General features: G+C 38.7%; 1 protein-coding gene across 8 annotated transcripts in view; it reads right to left on the reverse strand.

Moving 5' to 3' along the window:
- Positions 1 to 10921: 10921 nt before the first annotated feature.
- Positions 10922 to 18429, reverse strand: part of ZNF569 (zinc finger protein 569) — a 71996-nt gene continuing 64488 nt past the window's right edge. For all 8 annotated transcript variants that reach the window (XM_050768933.1, XM_050768931.1, XM_050768934.1 and 5 more), the window contains one exon: positions 10922 to 14188. In XM_050768933.1, the coding sequence (XP_050624890.1) occupies positions 12366 to 14188 (1823 nt within the window). In that variant the 3' untranslated portion in view covers positions 10922 to 12365. The remainder of the gene's footprint in view (positions 14189 to 18429) is intronic.

An 18429-nucleotide genomic window follows, 5' to 3' on the forward strand; every position in this document is an offset into this window, starting at 1 on the left:
CTGAGGCAGGCGGATCACCTGAGGTTGGGAGTTCGAGACTAGCCTGACCGACATGGAGAAACCCCATCTCTACTAAAAATACAAAATTGGCCGGGCATGGTGGTGCATACCTGTAATCCTAGCTACTTGGGAGGCTGAGGCAGGAGAATCACTTGAAGTTGGGAGGTGGAGGTTGTGGTGAGCCAAGATCATGCCATTGCACTCCAGCCTCAGCAACAAGAGTGAAACTCCATCTAAAAAAAAAAAGAAAAGGTCAAGATAAAAGGAGAAGGAGCTTCTGCCAATCAAGAGTTAGCAGATGAGTTCCATGACACCATTAAGAAAATCATTGAGGAGAAAGGATATCTGCCTGAATGCGCTTTTTTTTTTTTTTTTTTTTTTTTTTTTTTTGGAATACAGGGTCTCATTCTGTCACCCAGGTTGGAGTGCAGTGGTGTGATATCAGCTCATTGCAGCCTCCACCTCCCAGGCTCAAGAGATCCTCCCACCTCAGTCTCCCAAGAAGCTGGGACCACAGGCACATTGCCACCACACCCAGCTATTTTTTTGTATTTTTGCTAGAGTTGGGGTTTCACCATGTTGCTCAGGCTGGTCTCGAACTCCTGAGCTCAGATGATCTACCCACCTTGGCCTCTGAAAGTGCTGGAATTACAGGCGTGAGTCATCATGCCTGACCCTCTGAATAGGCTTTTAATGCAGACAAAAGTGCCCTATTCTGAGGGGAAAAAAGCCACAAAGGACCTTCATTAGTAAGGAAGAGAAGTGAGCAGCAGGATTTAAGGCAGGAATAGATAGGATAACTACTGTTTTGTGCAAAAGCAGGTTTAGTGATCAGGACTGACCTTATCTATAAAGCTGCTAACCCCTGAGCCTTGAAGGGAAAAGATAACACCAGCTCTCAGTCTTTTGGCTGTACAACAAGAAGGTCTGACAACTGGAACCCTTTTCCTGGATTGGTTCCATTGATGCCTTGTCCCTGAGATCAGGAAGTATCTTGCCAGTAAGACACTATCCTTTAAAATTCTTTTGATATTGGACAGTGCTTCTGGCCACCCAGAACCGCATGAGTTTAACACTGAAGATGTCAAAATGGTTTACTTGCCTCCCAACACAACCTCTCTAATTCAGCCTCTAGATTGGGGGTCATAAGGGCCTTCAAGGCTCATTACACATGGTACTCTATAGAAAGGATTGTCAACATTATAGAAGAGAACCCTGATAGAACATTATGGAAGTCTTATGGAAGGATGACACCACTGAAGATGCCATCATTGTTACAGAAAAAGCTGTGAAAGCCATCAAGCCAAAACAATAAATTCCTGCTGGAGAAACTGTCTGGATGTTGTGCATGACTTCACAGGGTTTACGACAGAGCCAGTCAAGGACATCATGAAAGAGAAAGAAACTGTGAATAGGAAAATGAGGTGAGGGGTGAGGGAAAAAATTAAGGAGCTAGCAGATGCCATACCAGAGGAATTAACAGCAGATGACTTGCTGGAGATGAACGCTTCTAAACCAGTGCCGGACAATGAGACAAAGACAAGCAGAAGCAGTGCCCGAAAACAAATTGACATTAGACAAACTGGTAGAAGGGTTCCAATTCTTCAAAACTGCTTTTGACTTCCTTTTAACATGGACCCTTATGGTACAGGCACTGTGAAACTAAAGCAAATGGTAGAAGTTTGATGCCATATAGAAACATTCTTAGAGAAATAAAAAAGCAGAAAAGTCAGACAACTTATGATATATTTCCATAAAGTTACACCACAGGTGACTGCCTCTCCATCCTCCACTTCTACCTCCTCCACCTCTTCCATTTCTGCCTCCTCTGAGCAAGACCAACCCCTCCTTTTCCTCCTTCCCCTCAGCCTGCTCCATGTGAAGATGATGAGGATGAAAACCTGTATGATAACCCACTTCCATTTAATGAATAGTGTCTTCCCTCCCTTATGATTTTCTTAACATTTTCTTTTCTCTAGCTTATTTTATTGTGAAAATACAATATATAATACATATACAAAATGTGTTAATTGACTTGTTTATATTTTCAGCCAGGTTTCCAGTCAACAGTAGGCTATCAGTAGTTAAGTTTTGGGGAAATCAAAAGTTATATAGAGATTTCATTGTGTGGTGGCAGTGTCCCCAACCCTCACATTGTTCAAGGATCAACTGTAAGTAAGTAAATAAACAAAACACATATACATGCACACATGTATCTGTATATATTCTGTTAGTTCTGTTTCTGTGGAGAACTCTCACTGATACAAACACTGACACATCACATGTCACACATACATACAAATATGCACAAAGTGAATAGCACAGGAACACATTCTTGTGCTGATTCTTCCACAACCCAGTATTTATAAGTTATCACTTTGTACAATGCATCTCCCAAATTCATAAGGTGAGTAATATAATTCTGATTCATAAGGTAATATAATGTGAAAATTGGGGTTCAGAGAGGTTTGCTATATTGTCAAAGTTGCCTAATGACATGTATCATGAACCAAAAATTGAGAATACATGCATGTAGACTGTAGTGCAGAAGATTTTGGATTATACTGCCTACCTGTGATTGCACATAAGTTTGATAGGTGCTGTAATAGTGTATGAAGACAATGCTGTGAATTCAGAGAGGGGTAGAATATTCTGTCTAGGGTGGTGGGGCCAGAGAGCATTAACCACAAACTCATTTTGGTTAAATTATAAAAATAGACTTCTTGAAAAAAATTTCCAAAAAATCTTATATTCCAAACACCCTTACAAATACTACTAAATGACCTTGAAATTAAATCCTCAATTTAGGCCTTATTCTAAGCCCTGGCAAATGTTAGACATAATCAGCTTCATTCTTTGAACTCAGGACGTGGAGGGTGATAGTGTAAATAATAAAACTCAAATCATCTGATGGATTTCTTTTTTTCTCTAGCACGTTGGTATCCAGTACATTTGGAACAGGGTGGAACATATGTTAGGGCATTCAAAGACAGAGTCTATACCTGTTGGGGGGAAAGGCTTATAGGGTGCCTGTATAAACTGGCCATAACAAGATGGGACAGGAAGTTGTGGAAAGCCACAAGAGGCCTCTGAGGAGGAAAGCCTCTTATCGCCATTATGTTCCCATGCTCTGAGCGAGACCTGCTCTCTTATCCATAAACACTGTGCTCAAGGAGAAAGACACTCCTTTGAAGCGTTGGAATGTGGCCAGACGTGCAGCCTCCTAGTTCAGCCCACTCCCACTAGCTACTCTCTGATAAGTTAAATTTGTGCTGTTTGAGGATAAAGGAGATTCATTTAAACCACCACTGCTATAGTATGACGCACTGCCTCCCTTCCACTGTTTGCCCTGAACGTCTGCTTCTTAGATCTAAGTGACTGTACTCAGTAAATAGTGTGGAGACCAGAGCTCGGCACCTTTGCAGCCTCCATTTTGCAATTGGCCCCCTGGCCCCCACTCTTTATGCCCTCTTAACCTGTCTCTTCTCATTCCTTCGTCGCCACCGGACTTTGGGTACCTTACGGGTAGTGTTAGGGCTGGTCCCCACCATATACCTAGAGACACAAAGAGTGATAGGGTTTTAAGGAAACATACTTTTTTTTTGAGACAGAGTTTTGCTCTTCTTGCCCAGGCTAGAGTACAATGGTGTGGTCTTGGCTCACTGCAACCTTCGGCTACCGGGTTCAAGTGATTCTCCTGTCTCAGCCTCCTCAGTAGCTGGGATTACAGGCATGCACCGCCACGCCTGGCTAATTTTTGTATTTTAGTAGAGACGGGGTTTCAGCATGTTGGCCAGGCTGGTCTCAAACTCCTGACCTCAGGTGATCTACCCGACTCGGCCTCCCAAAGTGCTGGGATTACAGGTGTGAGCCACTGTGCCTGGCTGGAAACATACTTTTTTAAAAAGCAGGATGACATTCATGGAAGACAAAACCGCAGGATCTGTATTATATGTTTTTGAGACAAGATTAGAGAAGAGGGAGAGGGTGCCAGGGAGGTAAGGTTAGGTTTAGATATCCAGAAAATTGAGGAGACACTTGTTCCCTATGTCTATCCATCTTTTTCCTGGTAATTACTCCTGAGATCTTGCAGAAAACAGTCCATCTTACAATTATTTGTGGCTTTTATAAATTGATTAATAATATAAATATTATTAGCAAGAATAATATTTAATACTCTTGTCATTCATTATCCATATTCCTCTAAAAGTGTGGAAATTGGAGAAGGGTTGTACAAATCTCCCAAATTAACATTGGTTCTATTTACCTATCTGACTTATGAACTGGAGACTGTCTGGATACAAAGTCATTTATCTTTCTCCCCTTTCCTGTTGAAGAGTAGCAGAGGAGAGGCCCATTCCAATTCATTTACAAAGACCCAAGTATGAACCACACATATCTGTAACCGCACAGATACTCAAAAAGTTGAGCCAGTACTTCCCGGTGGGAGTAACCCAGCCATTACAAAATATCCTATCAAAGGGCAGGAAACAAGTGTGTTGCTTACACAAGGGTCATGTGCATATGTATACATGTAGGTCTGTGTGTCTCTGAGTGTATGCGTTCATAGATGCTAATCCTTTACATGTTTTTTTAGGTCCTAATCTTTGAATACCAAATCATGTTTTCACCATAAGACCAGTTCTCTTAGTTCTGACATAATGAGCAGTTTTTTTTTTTTTTTTTTTTTTTTTTTGTGAGACGGAGTCTTGCTCTGTTGCCCAGGCTGGAGTGCAGTGGCACGATCTTGGCTCACTGCAACCTCTGCCTCCTGGGTTCAAGTGATTCTCCTGCCTCAGCCTCCTGAGCAGCTGGGACTACAAGCATGTGCCACCATGCCTGGCTAATTTTTTGTATTTTGTAATACAATTTGTTTTTGTATTTTTAGTAGAGACGGAGTTTCACTCTGTTAGCCAGGATGGTCTTGATCTCCTGACGTTGTGATCCGCTTGCCTCGGCCTCCCAGAGCATGGGGATTACACGCGTGAGTCACCGCCCTTGTCCAGATTTTTTTTTTTTTTTTGAGACAGAGTCTCACACCGTTGCCTGGGCTGGAGTTCAATGGCACGATGTTGGCCCACTGCAACCTCATCTCCTGGGTTCAAGCTATTCTCCTGCCTCAGCCTCCCAAGTAGCTGGGATTACAGGCGCGCACCATCATGCCCAGCTAATTTTTTGTAGTTTTAGTAGAGATGGGGTTTCACTATATTGGCCAGGCTGGTCAGGAACTCCTGACCTCATAATCCGTCCAACTTGGCCTCCCAAAGTGCCAGGATTACAGGTGTGAGCCACTGCACCCCACTGAGATTTTTTATTAAAAAGGAGATGGTGGTGCTGGTAAAGGCTCAGTGGCTTTTGCCTTTCATGGCTGGGATTATACTAAGGAGAGACAGTTTCATCCCATGATGAATTTGGAATAAATATAAATAGGGCACAAATCTGTGAAGCCATGTCATATATTCTAGTCTGATGTGGGTTCCTGTTGGCCACTATGTGGATCCTACAACACAGTCCAATTTATTCCAGGTAAATTGGTTCTGGGCTGTGGAGGATTCTAGAAGTAAGGCAGAGGAAAACATCTGTTGCTCCAAAAATATAGCCCTAATCCAAACTTGTTGCCAGGGGAGACCCCTCTTATGTTTTACTTTCAAAATGAGTGTCTCTGGATGAGCCTCTGCAGTTTATAACTGTAGGCAGGGATGTGTTACCGGGTTGTGCATGGGGTATCTTATAGCACAGGCAAAGGTACTGTATATTTATGGATCTCCTCTCCCTGTGGAGATGTCTCTCTTTTTTTTTTTTTTTTTTTTTTTTTTTTTTGAGAAGGAGTTTCACTCTTCTTGCCCAGGCTGGAGTGCAATGGTGCGATCTAGGCTCACTGCAACCTTGGCCTCCCAGGTAAAAGTGATTCTCCTGTCTCACCCTCCCAAGTAGCTGGGATTACAGGCATGTGCCACCAGGCCTGGCTAATTTTTTTGTATTTAGTAGAGACAGGGTTTCACCATGTTAGTAAGGCTGGCTGCGAACTCCTGACCTCAGGTGATCCACCCTCCTTGGCCTCTCAGAGTGCTGGGATTACAGACGTGTGCCACTGCACCCGGCCCCCTCCCTGTGGAAATGTCATTACCATGTCACCTGTAAGAAGAACAATGACATTGTCTACAAGAAGAGACTGGGACATTTCCACAGAAGAGTGCCACTTTTGTTCCAGATGCAAATTATAATCATTAATTGTTGGCGTCAATGAGATGGGCTTAATGAGCATAAACCCATAGCATAGAAGTTTTGACATGCTCCCTGGGGTGAACCACAAGGGTGGAGTGGGTGAGGGAAGAAAAACTGAACCTGTCATAATCGCTGTCACTCAGTGTTTTTAAGATAATCCTGGCTGGGCACGGTGGCTCAAGCCTGTAATCCCAGCACTTTGGGAGGCCGAGACGGGCGGATCACGAGGTCAGGAGATCGAGACCATCCTGGCTAACGCAGTGAAACCCCGTCTCTACTAAAAAAATACAAAAAAACTAGCTGGGCGGGGTGGCGGGCACCTGTAGTCCCAGCTACTCGGGAGGCTGAGGCAGGAGAATGGCGTGAACCTGGGAGGCAGAGCTTGGAGTGAGCTGAGATCCGGCCACTGCACTCCAGCCTGGGGGAGAGAGCGGGACTCTGTCTCAAAAAAAAAAAAAAAAAAAGAAAAAAAAGATAATCCTTTCCCCAAATTGTACTTTCACCTACACAAAATTATGCAGGGTGAATTCATGATGAGATTCACTACTTGCTCTACAGTATGATTTCCAATCTTTTAGTCAAAGGAGACACAGGTCTGAGTCTGTTGAAGAGATTCAAACCCTAAACACAAGTCAGCCTGGTTGTGGCTCTCGTCATTTAATTTAATTTTTATATTCTCTCTGTTAGAGACAGGGTCTCTCCCTCTCTTTTAAATAGAAGCAGGGTCTCACTGTCTTGTCCAGGCTGGAGTGCAGTGGCATGACCATAGCTCACTGCAGCCTCGAACTCACTGAACTCCCAGCCTCTACTGATCCTTCCACCTCAGCCTCCCAAGTAGCTGGGATTACAGTTGTGCACCACCATGTCCAGCTATTTTTTTTTTTTTTTTTTTAATTTGTAGAGACAGGGTTTTGACTTGTTGTCCAGGCTGGTCTGGGACTCCTGGGCTCAAGCAATCTTCCCACCTTGGCCTCTCAAAGTGCTGGGAATACGAGTGTGAGCCACCGCGCTGGATCTCATTTAATTTTATAAAAGCACATAGATTCTACCACCCTATTCTAGTTAGAATTTTATTAAAATTACCTATGTTCTTTTCGTGCCATATATTAGACCTAAAATTGATTCCCACTTCACCCCCTACTGCTGCTTTAATTCCTGTTTCCCTGAACATACAATGGACCACACCTGCAAAAATCACAAGGTTGACTTCAGGAATCAGTTTTGATCTTTGCTGTTGTACCTTAACTTTTTTTTTTTAACTTTTATTTTAGATTCGGGGAGTACATTTACAGGTTTGTTACATGGATATATTGCATGATGCTGAGGTTTGGGGTACAAATGATCCTGTCAGCCAGGTGGTGAGCATGGTACCCAGTAGGTAGTTTTTTAGCCCTTATCCCACTCCATCCCTCCCCCCAGTAGTCCCCATTGTCTGTTGTTCCCAACTTTATGTCCATGTGTACCCCTGTGGTACCCTTATTGTGTTGTGGAGCTTACGCATGAGAAAGAGACTTTCTTGGATTCATGTACATGGCTCAAGAGAAAATGATTAGAACTGATAGAATGGATAGAACTGTTAGAACATGGCTCATGCCTGTGATCCCAGCACTTTGGGAGGCGGAGGCGGGTTAATCACTTGAGGTCGGGAGTTCCAGAACTGATAGAGACCTTAATTACCTGGTCACTGTTTTTTCAACTGGGATTCCAGGAAGGAATCTCTGGTTAGATGCCACAGTATTCACAACTGATCCTTCCTGTTGTTGGCTGATGGGAGCAAAGCTCCACCCAGATTACCTATCTCAATTAGGTTCTTTGAAACTCAGCCCACTTTAGGGATAAAAACAATGGAATTCTATCTGTACAAGTGACTGTTACTGTAGTATAGGGCAATCTCATTTCTCCTTTAAATATCATCTCTTTTAAAAAAATTTAGAGTTGGGGGTACATGTGCAGGTTACCTGGGCATATTGTGTGATGCTGAGGTTTGGGGTACAAATGACCCTGTCACCCATGTACTGTCTCCCGGGTGCCCCTTTTATGTTTTCATTGCCTTTTATGTTTTGGCCTTTGATGATTGCTAACTGATTTTCTCCCATAAGTCAGCTTTAAAATCCCATTCCAGAAGCTTGCTGACAATTTATAACACCAGAAAAGTAAAAAGGAAGCATATAGATTTGAAAGAACAAAATATAACCGGCCCCATTTACAGATGATATTATTTTCAGCATAGAAAATCTAAAGGAATTTACAAACAAGAATATCACAACACACACATCCAGTGAAGCAGTTAAGTTTAAATCTAATACGTTTACAGGAGCTAAAAATTACAAAATAATGATTAAAACTGATGAAATCAAAGAAGACTTACATAAGACACATATTGTGTTTATGGAGTGGAAGGCTCAGTATAGTAAAGACTTCCATTCTGCCACAGTGAAATAAAGGCTTAATGCAATTTCTATCAAAATTTAAGCAGGGCTTTTGAAAACATAGGCTGATCCAAAATTTATATGGAAAAGCAAAGAAAGTAGAATAGATAAATAAATTTTGAAAATACGTCAGGTGTGGTGGCTCACGCCTGTAATTCTAGCATTCTGGGAGACCAAGGCCAGAGGATTCCTTGAACTCAAGAGTTTGAGACCAGCCTGGGCAACATGGCAAAACCATCTCTACTAAAAATACAAAAATTAGCTGAGTGTGGTGACACACACCTGTAGTCTCAGCTACTTGGTTAGGAGAATCATCTGATTCTGGGAAGTTGAGGCTGCAGTGAGCTATGACTGAACTGTTGCACTCCAGCCTGGGCAACAGGAGTGAGACCCTGGCTCAAAAAAAAAAAAAAAAAAAAAAAAAGGAAAAGAAAAGAGAAAGAATGATACAGTGAGAGCAATCAGTATACAGCTACAGTAATCAAGACAGTGTGGCATTGATAGAGGGATAGATGCATAGATTTTTGGAAAAGAACATTCAGAAACACACAAGTAGGCCAAACAATTCAATGGAGAAACACTATTTTTTTTTCCAGCAAATAGCATTGTAATAAGTAGACATCCAAAAAATGAATCTTGACCTAAATTTTATTCCTCATGAAAAGTTAACTCAAAATGTATCATAGACTAATTTTCACATTCAGCTTAAAAATTTTTGTCTGAAATAAACTGAAAACAAAACAGTATTTTTAGAATGCAAATAACTGACAAAGGATTTGTGTCCAGAATATATTACAACACAAAAATTAAGAAAAAAATCCATTAAAAAAACTAGAGAGATAGAGAATAGATTAGTAATTGCCAGGGGTTAGGGATGGGGAGTGAGGAGAGGACAGGAAGATGGGTATGACTATAAATGGATAGAACAAGGGATCTTTGGGGTATTAAAAGTTTTATATATTGACTATTGGGAGTGGTAGTTACACTAATCTGTACATGAGATAAAATTGTATAGAACTGTACAGACACATACACAAGTGCACATAAAACTGGTAATGTTTGTGGACTGTACTAATGTCAAATTTGATATTGTACTGTTATATAAGGTGTTACCATTAGAAGAAATGAGGTGTGGGGTACAAGAACTAAATAGTACTATATAGGGTATTATTTGTGTAACTTCCTACAAATCTATAATTATTTCTAAGAAAAACTTTTTAAAGTTCCAGTAGAAAAAAGCAGACTTAATATATGAATAGACTATTCACAGAAAATGAAATTGGAGGCAACATATTTGTTTTTTTGTTTTTTGAGATGGAGTCTCTCTGTTGCCCAGGCTGCAATGCAGTGGCGCGATCTCGGCTTACTACAACCTCTGCCTCCTGAGTTCAAGTGATTCTTGTACCTCAGCCTCCCAAATAGCTGAGATTACAGACGCGTGCCACCACACCCAGCTAATTTTTGTATTTTTAGTTAAGACGGGGTTCCACCATGTTGGCCAGGCTGGTCATGAACTCCTGACCTCAAGTGATCTGCCCACCTCAGCCTCCCAAAGTGCTGGGATTACAGGCGTGAGCCACCACTGTACCTGGCAGCAACACAAATATTTGAAAGGCCTGAATATAAAACATCTATGGAACAGAATGAAGTGAATTTTTCACCTCCACTGGGCCTTACCTGGCATACATAAAATCACCAGCATCTGCATCCCCATTTATTGATCCAGAAACAAAGAAAGCTTTGTTGAGATCTATAGAAATTGCTCCTACTCTTAACACTGGTAACTATTCTTGGCTTGACATATTAGAATGTAAACTATATTTTACAGTATGCATGAATGGTCTCTTTCCCTCACTCCAAAACCAACCCAAATGAAGGTGGATTTTCCCCCCCAAATGGATAGCCAATTATCCCAATAATAATTGTTTTGTTTCTATACTCCTTTCAACTAGAAAAAAATTTGTTTAAAATTAAAAATTGGCCTCAAATAAATGCTAAAATACTGCTGATTTTATTATTCCAATTAACATGAAGAGACAGTAAACAAAATAATATCCTGTTAGGTATGTTTTGTGTAAAGAGAATCTTCTATAAATGTTAGTATCTGATCAAGAATAAAATTCCATTTTAAAATTATTTCTCCAGGCCCAGGTTTCCCCCACCCATTTGATTCTTATTTTAGGGAAATTAGGAAAATAAAGGCAAGAAAAAAAATGAAAAACCCGTAACATTAATTTGGACAACCAGATTTATCACCACTGTCAAAATTGCTTTCACTCTTTTATTAAAGAAATATTACAGATAAATATAAGAACTCCCATCAAACCTTTCCCACATCACAAAAGGCAACCAAGTCGTATATGGATCCATGACCAATACATAGTACTGTTCTTTGCAAGATCTTATTAAATTATACAAATGTTATACCGTGTTCCGTTGTGTATTTAAATTTTTTTCTCTCAATATTATATAATCTATCCATATAACTATAAGTAGGTTTTGTTTCTCTCTAAATTCTGTATTTTGTCACAGAAATGATCACACTTATTCATCTATTCCACAATTGATAAAAATTTGTTATATCCAATTTTGGGCAATACAAACCATGATTCAGGAACACAGTGATATCTCTTTGTGTACATTTGTGGGTGCCTGTGAGCCAACACACCAAAATTCAATGGACTATTCCATGTTTATGTGTTTTTAAAGAAATCTTGTTACCCTAAAGTAATAGGTTCTACTTTCATCATAGTTTTAGAATTTTGCTTTTTATATTCTGGTCTTTAGTTGGATTTTATTTTTGTATATGATATAAAGTAGAAAGCTAAAAGTTTTCTCCTGTGAACCTTCCATTTATTAAATAAGCCATTCATTCCCCAATGATTTCAATAGCACTGTCATACACAGAATTCCTGTATCTTGGATTTTTGTATCGATGCTATCTTACTACTGCTTGATTTATTCAATCAGTAATACATTGTTTAAATGACAACAGCTTTAAATAAGTATATATCTAATAATAGAGTGTGTCTTCTCTATTTGCTTTGTCAAGTTTGTTTCAGCTATTTGTGTTTCTTTACTTTTCCACATAAAATTTTTGGATAAGTTTGTGAAGTTCCTTAAAATAAAACTGATGTAAACTTCAAGTGGAAGTATATTAAACTTAGCGATTGGGAGAGAAATTATATTTTTACAATGTCGAGTCTTTTCAGACAAAATATCATTTTTCAGGTGTTCTTTTGTGCCTTTCAACATGTTTTATAACTTGATGAAGACCTCAATTCATTGTTGTGTTTATTCTTAGATTTTTCTATCAACATGTTTTCTAATTAACTATTTTTTGTATAAGTTATTTTTATAGTTCTTCATTGATACTTGGTTTTCCCAATCTTGTTTTTCTTACTTAATACATTGGCTAGGAGCTCAAGTATTGTGTTGTTATGCTGATGGCAGATACCTTGTTTCAGATTTCAATGAGAATTCTGATTAAATATTATCAGTAAGATGTCTGCTGAAAGTTTCTGATAATCAGCTTTTTCATTATATAATTTGTCACCTTGGAAGAATTCTCTAATGTTTCATAAATTTGTGGCTTTTTCAGAAGGCTATCCCACATTCATAGTTTTCTACTCTGGAAGTGATCATGTAATGTGCAATGAGGTGTTAATTCCTTCAGAAGGCTTTGCCATATTCACAGTATTCATAGGGTTTCTAATGAGTATGAATTCTCTGGTGTCTAACAAGGTGTGACTTTTGGCTGAAAGCCTTGCCACACTCAATACAGTGATAGGGCTTCTCACCTGTATGTTTTCTCATATGAAGGGTAAGAGATGAGATTTGAGAGAAGGCTTTTCCACATTTACTGCAGTCGAAGGGTTTCTCACCTGTATGTCCTCGTATATGTATAGTAAGGGATGAACTTTGGGAGAAGGCTTTTCCACATTTATTACATTCATAGGGTTTTTCACCTGTATGACCTCTCATGTGCACAATAAGGGAAGTTCTTTGAGAGAAGGCTTTCCCACATTCATTACATACATAGGGCTTCTCACCTGTGTGACTTCTCATATGTAAATTAAGCAGTGAGCACTGAGAGAAGGCTTTACCACATTTGTCACATTCATAAGGCTTTTCCCCTGTATGACTTCTCAAATGAAGGGTAAGGGATGCAATTTGAGAGAAGGCTTTACCACATTCATTACAATCGTAAGGTTTCTCTCCAGTATGAACTTTTTGATGTGTAATAAAGTTTTGCTTTTGGCTGAAGGCTTTACCACATTCATTGCATTCATAGGGTTTCTCTCCAGAATGAATTTTTTCATGAGCAATGAGATTGGATTTCTGGCTAAAGGCTTTCCCACATTCCTTACATATATAGGGTTTTTCCCCAGTATGAATTCTCTGGTGTCTAACAAGATTTGACATCTGTATAAAAGCTTTCCCACATTCATTACACTCATAAGGTTTCTCTCTAGTATGGATTTTCTGGTGTGTAATGAAGTTTTTCTTGTGGCTGAAGGCTTTTCTGCATTCCTTACATTCATAGGGTTTCTCACCAGTGTGACTTCTCATATGTACAGTAAGGGCTGAGCTTTGAGAGAAGGCTTTTCCACACTCATTACATTCATAGGGTTTTTCACCTGTATGAATTCTAACATGTATAATAAGCATGGAAAACTGAGAGAAGGCTTTACCACATTTATCACATTTATAAGGTTTTTCTCCTGTATGACTTCTCATATGAAGAGCAAGAGATGCAATTCGAGGGAAGGCTTTACCACATTCATTACATGCATAAGGTTTCTCCCCAGTATGAACTTTCTGATGTGCAATGAGGCTTTGCTTCTGGCTGAATGCTTTTCCACACTCATTACATTCATAAGGTTTCTCTCCAGTGTGAATTTTTTCATGATCAATAAGATTTGATTTCTGGCTGAAGGACTTCTCACATTCCTTACATGCATAGGGCTTCTCTCCAGTATGAATTCTTTGATGTCTAATGAGATTTGACATTTTAATGAAAGCTTTACCACATTCATTACATTTATAAGACTGCTCCCTACTGTGAATTTTATAATGTTTAATAAGTTTTTCCTTGTGACTGAAGGCTTTTTTACAGTTACTACATTCATAGGGCTTTTCTCCGGTATGAATTCTCAGATGTCTGATGAGGTCCAAAGTTTGATTGAAGCCTTTTCCACAATGATTACACTTAAAGGGAGTAATGACAAAATGGGATGAGCTGTTAGCATATGATTTCACAGGTTCATTATATTCACAATGTTCCTTTCTTATAAGGCATTTAGCATTATTATGACAGTCAAAATTATGTTCTAAACACTTTCCAAATAAGTCATACTCATAGAGATTGTGTCTGGAAGGGAAAAAATCAGAGTTCAGAGGAAACACATTTGCAAATTTCTTTTGACATTCATTGCCTTTTTCTTCAGTCAGTGTTTTCTGGAATTTAACTTCAACTTGTCTCAAAAGTCTGTCCTGGTTTTTCTGATGCTCATCAACTCCCCATATTTCTCCTAAAACAGATTGCAAATAAATATCACTTACAATTTTTTTTCCAATATCGTAATATGAAGAACATTTTGAAAAATATGCAATTATGGGACTGATTATTGGTTTAAGCCCCAGTCTCCCACTACTAAAAAATTTTCAAGTGCATATATCTCTTATCTCTGAAGTTTTGAGAAGGAAATTCAGGAAATGAAATATGAGTGGAGGCATGTATTTATAAATACAAATAGCTTTGATTGCTTTAAAAAAGGATTTGATAGAAAACAAATTGGTAAATAAATAGGAGATACAGAATGTACAAATAAAGTAAGAAGAAATAATTACAGAGAAAAAACAAAAACGGGAAGCTAAAACCTATAAGATCATTTTGCAGGACTCTATTAAAATACATTTTTATAATCTAAACACGTTTCTGGATTGTAAATTACCAAAACTGACTCCACAAGATTCAGAAAACTTATCTAAATCAGTTTTCCTAAAATGAAAAGAAATATGAAAATACCCTAAAACAAAACAAAAAGGAAAAACCCAGAGATTCACATGAAAATTCTAACAGATTTAAAGAACAACTCCTGTGCTGTCTAAAATGTTCTGAAAGAAAAAATAGAAAAATTCCCAATGTTTTTGTATATGAAAAAAATATATTAATACAAAAACCTGACAAAGATGACACACCAAAAAAGGAAACTATCCAATTTCATTTATGAAAACCAATGTAAAAATTCTATGTAAAACATCAAAATGACCCAAAAGGAAAAAAGTGACCCAGAAGTACATTAAATATAAGATATATCATATTTGAGTTGAGTCCATTTTTTCCAGGGATATGTTTCAATAATAGAAAGTATATTACTAAAAGTAAATACATTAATGAAAATGTCAAGTAATGACATTTAAAAAAATGGAAAAGTCAAGTAATCAATTCTGTAGATATTAAGATCATAAAACTCTATTTTTCATTAAAAAATCCTTTATATAAAATAGGAACAAATAACATTTAATTTGAGAATAAACTACAGTACAGCCCAAACACCAGCCCTTTACTTAATGGAAAACATTCAGAAACATTCACATTAAAGTCAGAAATAAGAAAAGATGAGTTGTTGTCACCACTCATTGCAGTACTAGGTAGTACAATTAAATAAGAGAAATAAATCAGAGGTATGAAAATTAAGAAAAGAGTTTGCCCCTCTTAATTAAAAGGCGTGAGTGCAGTGGCTCATGCCTGTAATCCTAGCACTTTGGGAGGCTGAGGCAAACAGATCTCTTGAGCCCACGAGTTCAAAACCAGACTGAGCCACATGGCAAAACCCCATCTCTACAAAAGATACAAAAATTATCTTGGCGTAGTGGTGCACGCCTGTAGTGCCAGCTACTAGGGAGGCTGAGATGGGAGGATCACCTGGGAGGTCAAGGTTGCAGTGAGCAGAGATCACCGCTGCTGTCTAGCCTCGGAGAAAGAATAAGACTGTCTCTCAAAAAACAAAACAAAAAAAAAGGAAAAGAAAATGAAAATTATTTGTCAGAAACAAAACTGTTTACCTGAAAAATCAAGTCATCTGAACAATTATGAAAAGTAAGAAATTCACTACATATCAATCAATATTCATTTTTAAAAACCTTCATATACAAACAACTACATTCATCCCTCATTATCTACTGGGGACTGGTTCCAAGACCTCCCATGGATACCAAAATCCATGGATGCTCAATGCCTTGCATAAAATGATAAAGTATTTTCATATAACCTCATAAAGTATACGTATCTTTCCATATACTTTAAATAATCTCCAGATTACTTATAATACTGAATACAATATAAATGCTATGTAAATCGTTATACTATAATTTTAAATTTGTATTTTTTTATTGTTGTATTGTTATTTTTTGTTGCTTTTTTCCCCTGAATATTTTCAATCTGTAGTTGCAGAAAGCATGGATAGAAAGGGCTGACTATATTCAGAAATTATAGAATTAAAAACTACATTTATAATGACAACAAAAAGTATGAAAAATATACAAAAATTAAAAACGTCCAAAAACCATACAAAGAAAACTTTAAAATGAACACACAGACTTGAAGAAATGGAATGGTGTTATGGACTGAATTGAATTGAATTGAAGTCCTAACTCCTCGTGCCTCAGAATGAGGCCTCATTTAGATATAGGGTCACCGAAGATGAAATTAGGTTAAGATGAGGTCAAACTGGAATAAGAGAAGCCCCAATGCAATATGACTTGTGTTCTTACAAAAAGAATGCTACACAAAGAGACAAGAGACACAGAAGAAATGCCATGCAAAGATGGAGAGACAGAGTAGAGTTTTGCTGCCACAAACCAAGGAATGTCTGGGAATACCAGAAGCTGAAAGAGGCAAGGAAGAATCCTTCCCTACAGGTTTCAGAGGGAGTATGGCCCTACTGACACCTTGATTTTAGATTTCTGGCCTCCAGAACTGTGAGAACATTTTTTTTTATTTTTTATTTTTTAGAGACAGATTCTCACTCTGTAGCCCAAGTTGGAGCGCAGTGGCGCAATCTCGGCTCACTGCAACCTTCAACTCTGGGGCTCAAGCGATTCTCCTGCCTCAGCCTCCCGAGTAGCTGGGACTAGGGGCGTGCACCACCACACCCAGTTAATTTTTTTGTATTTTTAGTAGATATGGGTTTTCACCATGTTGCCCTGAGTGGTCTCGAACTCCTGAGCTCAGGTGATCCACCCACCTCGGCCTCTCAAAGTGGTGGCCCATGCCTGGCCAATTCCTGTTATTTCTGTTACCAAGTTTGTGGTATTTTGTTTCAGCAGCCCTAGGAAACTAAGACAAAAAGCATTAAAGGATTTTACACGAGAAAATTCAACAGCATAAAGATGACATTCACAAGTTAATATATCAGTTTAAAGGAGTTTCAATAAAAATGTTTGAAAATAGAATAGCTCAAAGGAAAATGATACTGGTGGTTGCCACCATAGACAGGAAAAATGTGTAAGAGAATAATTACTTTTCAAAATATATCCTTTTCTACTTTAGAAGGTCTGTTCTGGCTGGGTGCGATGGCACATGCCTGTAATCCCAGCAGGTCGAGGCGGATGGATCATGAGGTCAGGAGTTCAAGACTAGCCTGGCCAACATAGTGAAACCCCATCTCTACTAAAAATACAAAAATTAGCCGGGCATGGTGGCGCGTGCCTGTAGTCCCAGCTACACGGGAAGCTGAGGCAGGAGAATCACTTGAACCGGGAGGCGGAGGTTGCAATGAACCAAGATCGTGCCACTATACTCCAACCTGGGTAATAGAGTGAGACTCCATCTCAAAAAAAATAATAATCATCAAAAAATAAAAATAAAAAGTTCTGCTCTATGAGTATGTATTATATATCCAGTGTAAACAAATAAAATTGTTCTGAACACTGCAATAATCAATAAAATGAGAAGAACCAATAGGAAGGTTAAAAACTGGATGACAGAATTGGAACATAAAACTGGAGAGGCCCACCTAGGTTACTTGTATAGGGGCAAATATAGTGAGCAGAGGGAAAAAAATAATAAGAAGTTGAGGTTAAACATGGTATAATAAATACATGAGTTTAGCTTGGATTCTATCCAAAAGTGCACTAATATTACAGTATCATGTAAAAGGCATAAACCAACGAAGACAAAGGCCATAACAGACAACAATGGATGATAGATTTAAACATAATTTTAGCAGATGGAAGAAGATGAAAGGACTGTTACCTAACAGAAGAACTGAGAACACTGAAACCCATGTGCCTGCAGATGAAGATGTCAAAAAGCAAGTTCCTACTATATAACTAAAGAAAGGCTGAGAAATCATGTACCACGAAAGGTGGGAATGAACAGGGGCCCTAAAAAACAGAGAACTGAATGGAAGTCTATAAGGCAAACAATTGCCTGCATTGTGCCATGAGATGCCTATCACTCCCTAGAGAAGATGGGAGACTACTCTCTGCTTCTGGAGAAATGGAACCAGACAGACTCTAGAGTCAGGGACACCAGGCAGAAGAATACAGGGAAAATAAACTGGCTCAAACAAGGAGAATAAGTGAAAGTTTACATACTTAATAAGGCTGAGATACTCAGTTCCATATTGCTGCTTACTTCCAATAGGAAAATGGAAATTTTTCTCCTCTCTGCCGGCATCTGTTATTTTTTGCCTTTTTAATAATGACCATTATGACTGGTGTGAGGTGATATCTCATTATGGTGATTTGCATTTCTCTAACAATC

This window comes from Macaca thibetana, chromosome 19 (assembly GCF_024542745.1).
Source record: "Macaca thibetana thibetana isolate TM-01 chromosome 19, ASM2454274v1, whole genome shotgun sequence".
NCBI classification, from domain to species: domain Eukaryota; kingdom Metazoa; phylum Chordata; class Mammalia; order Primates; family Cercopithecidae; genus Macaca; species Macaca thibetana.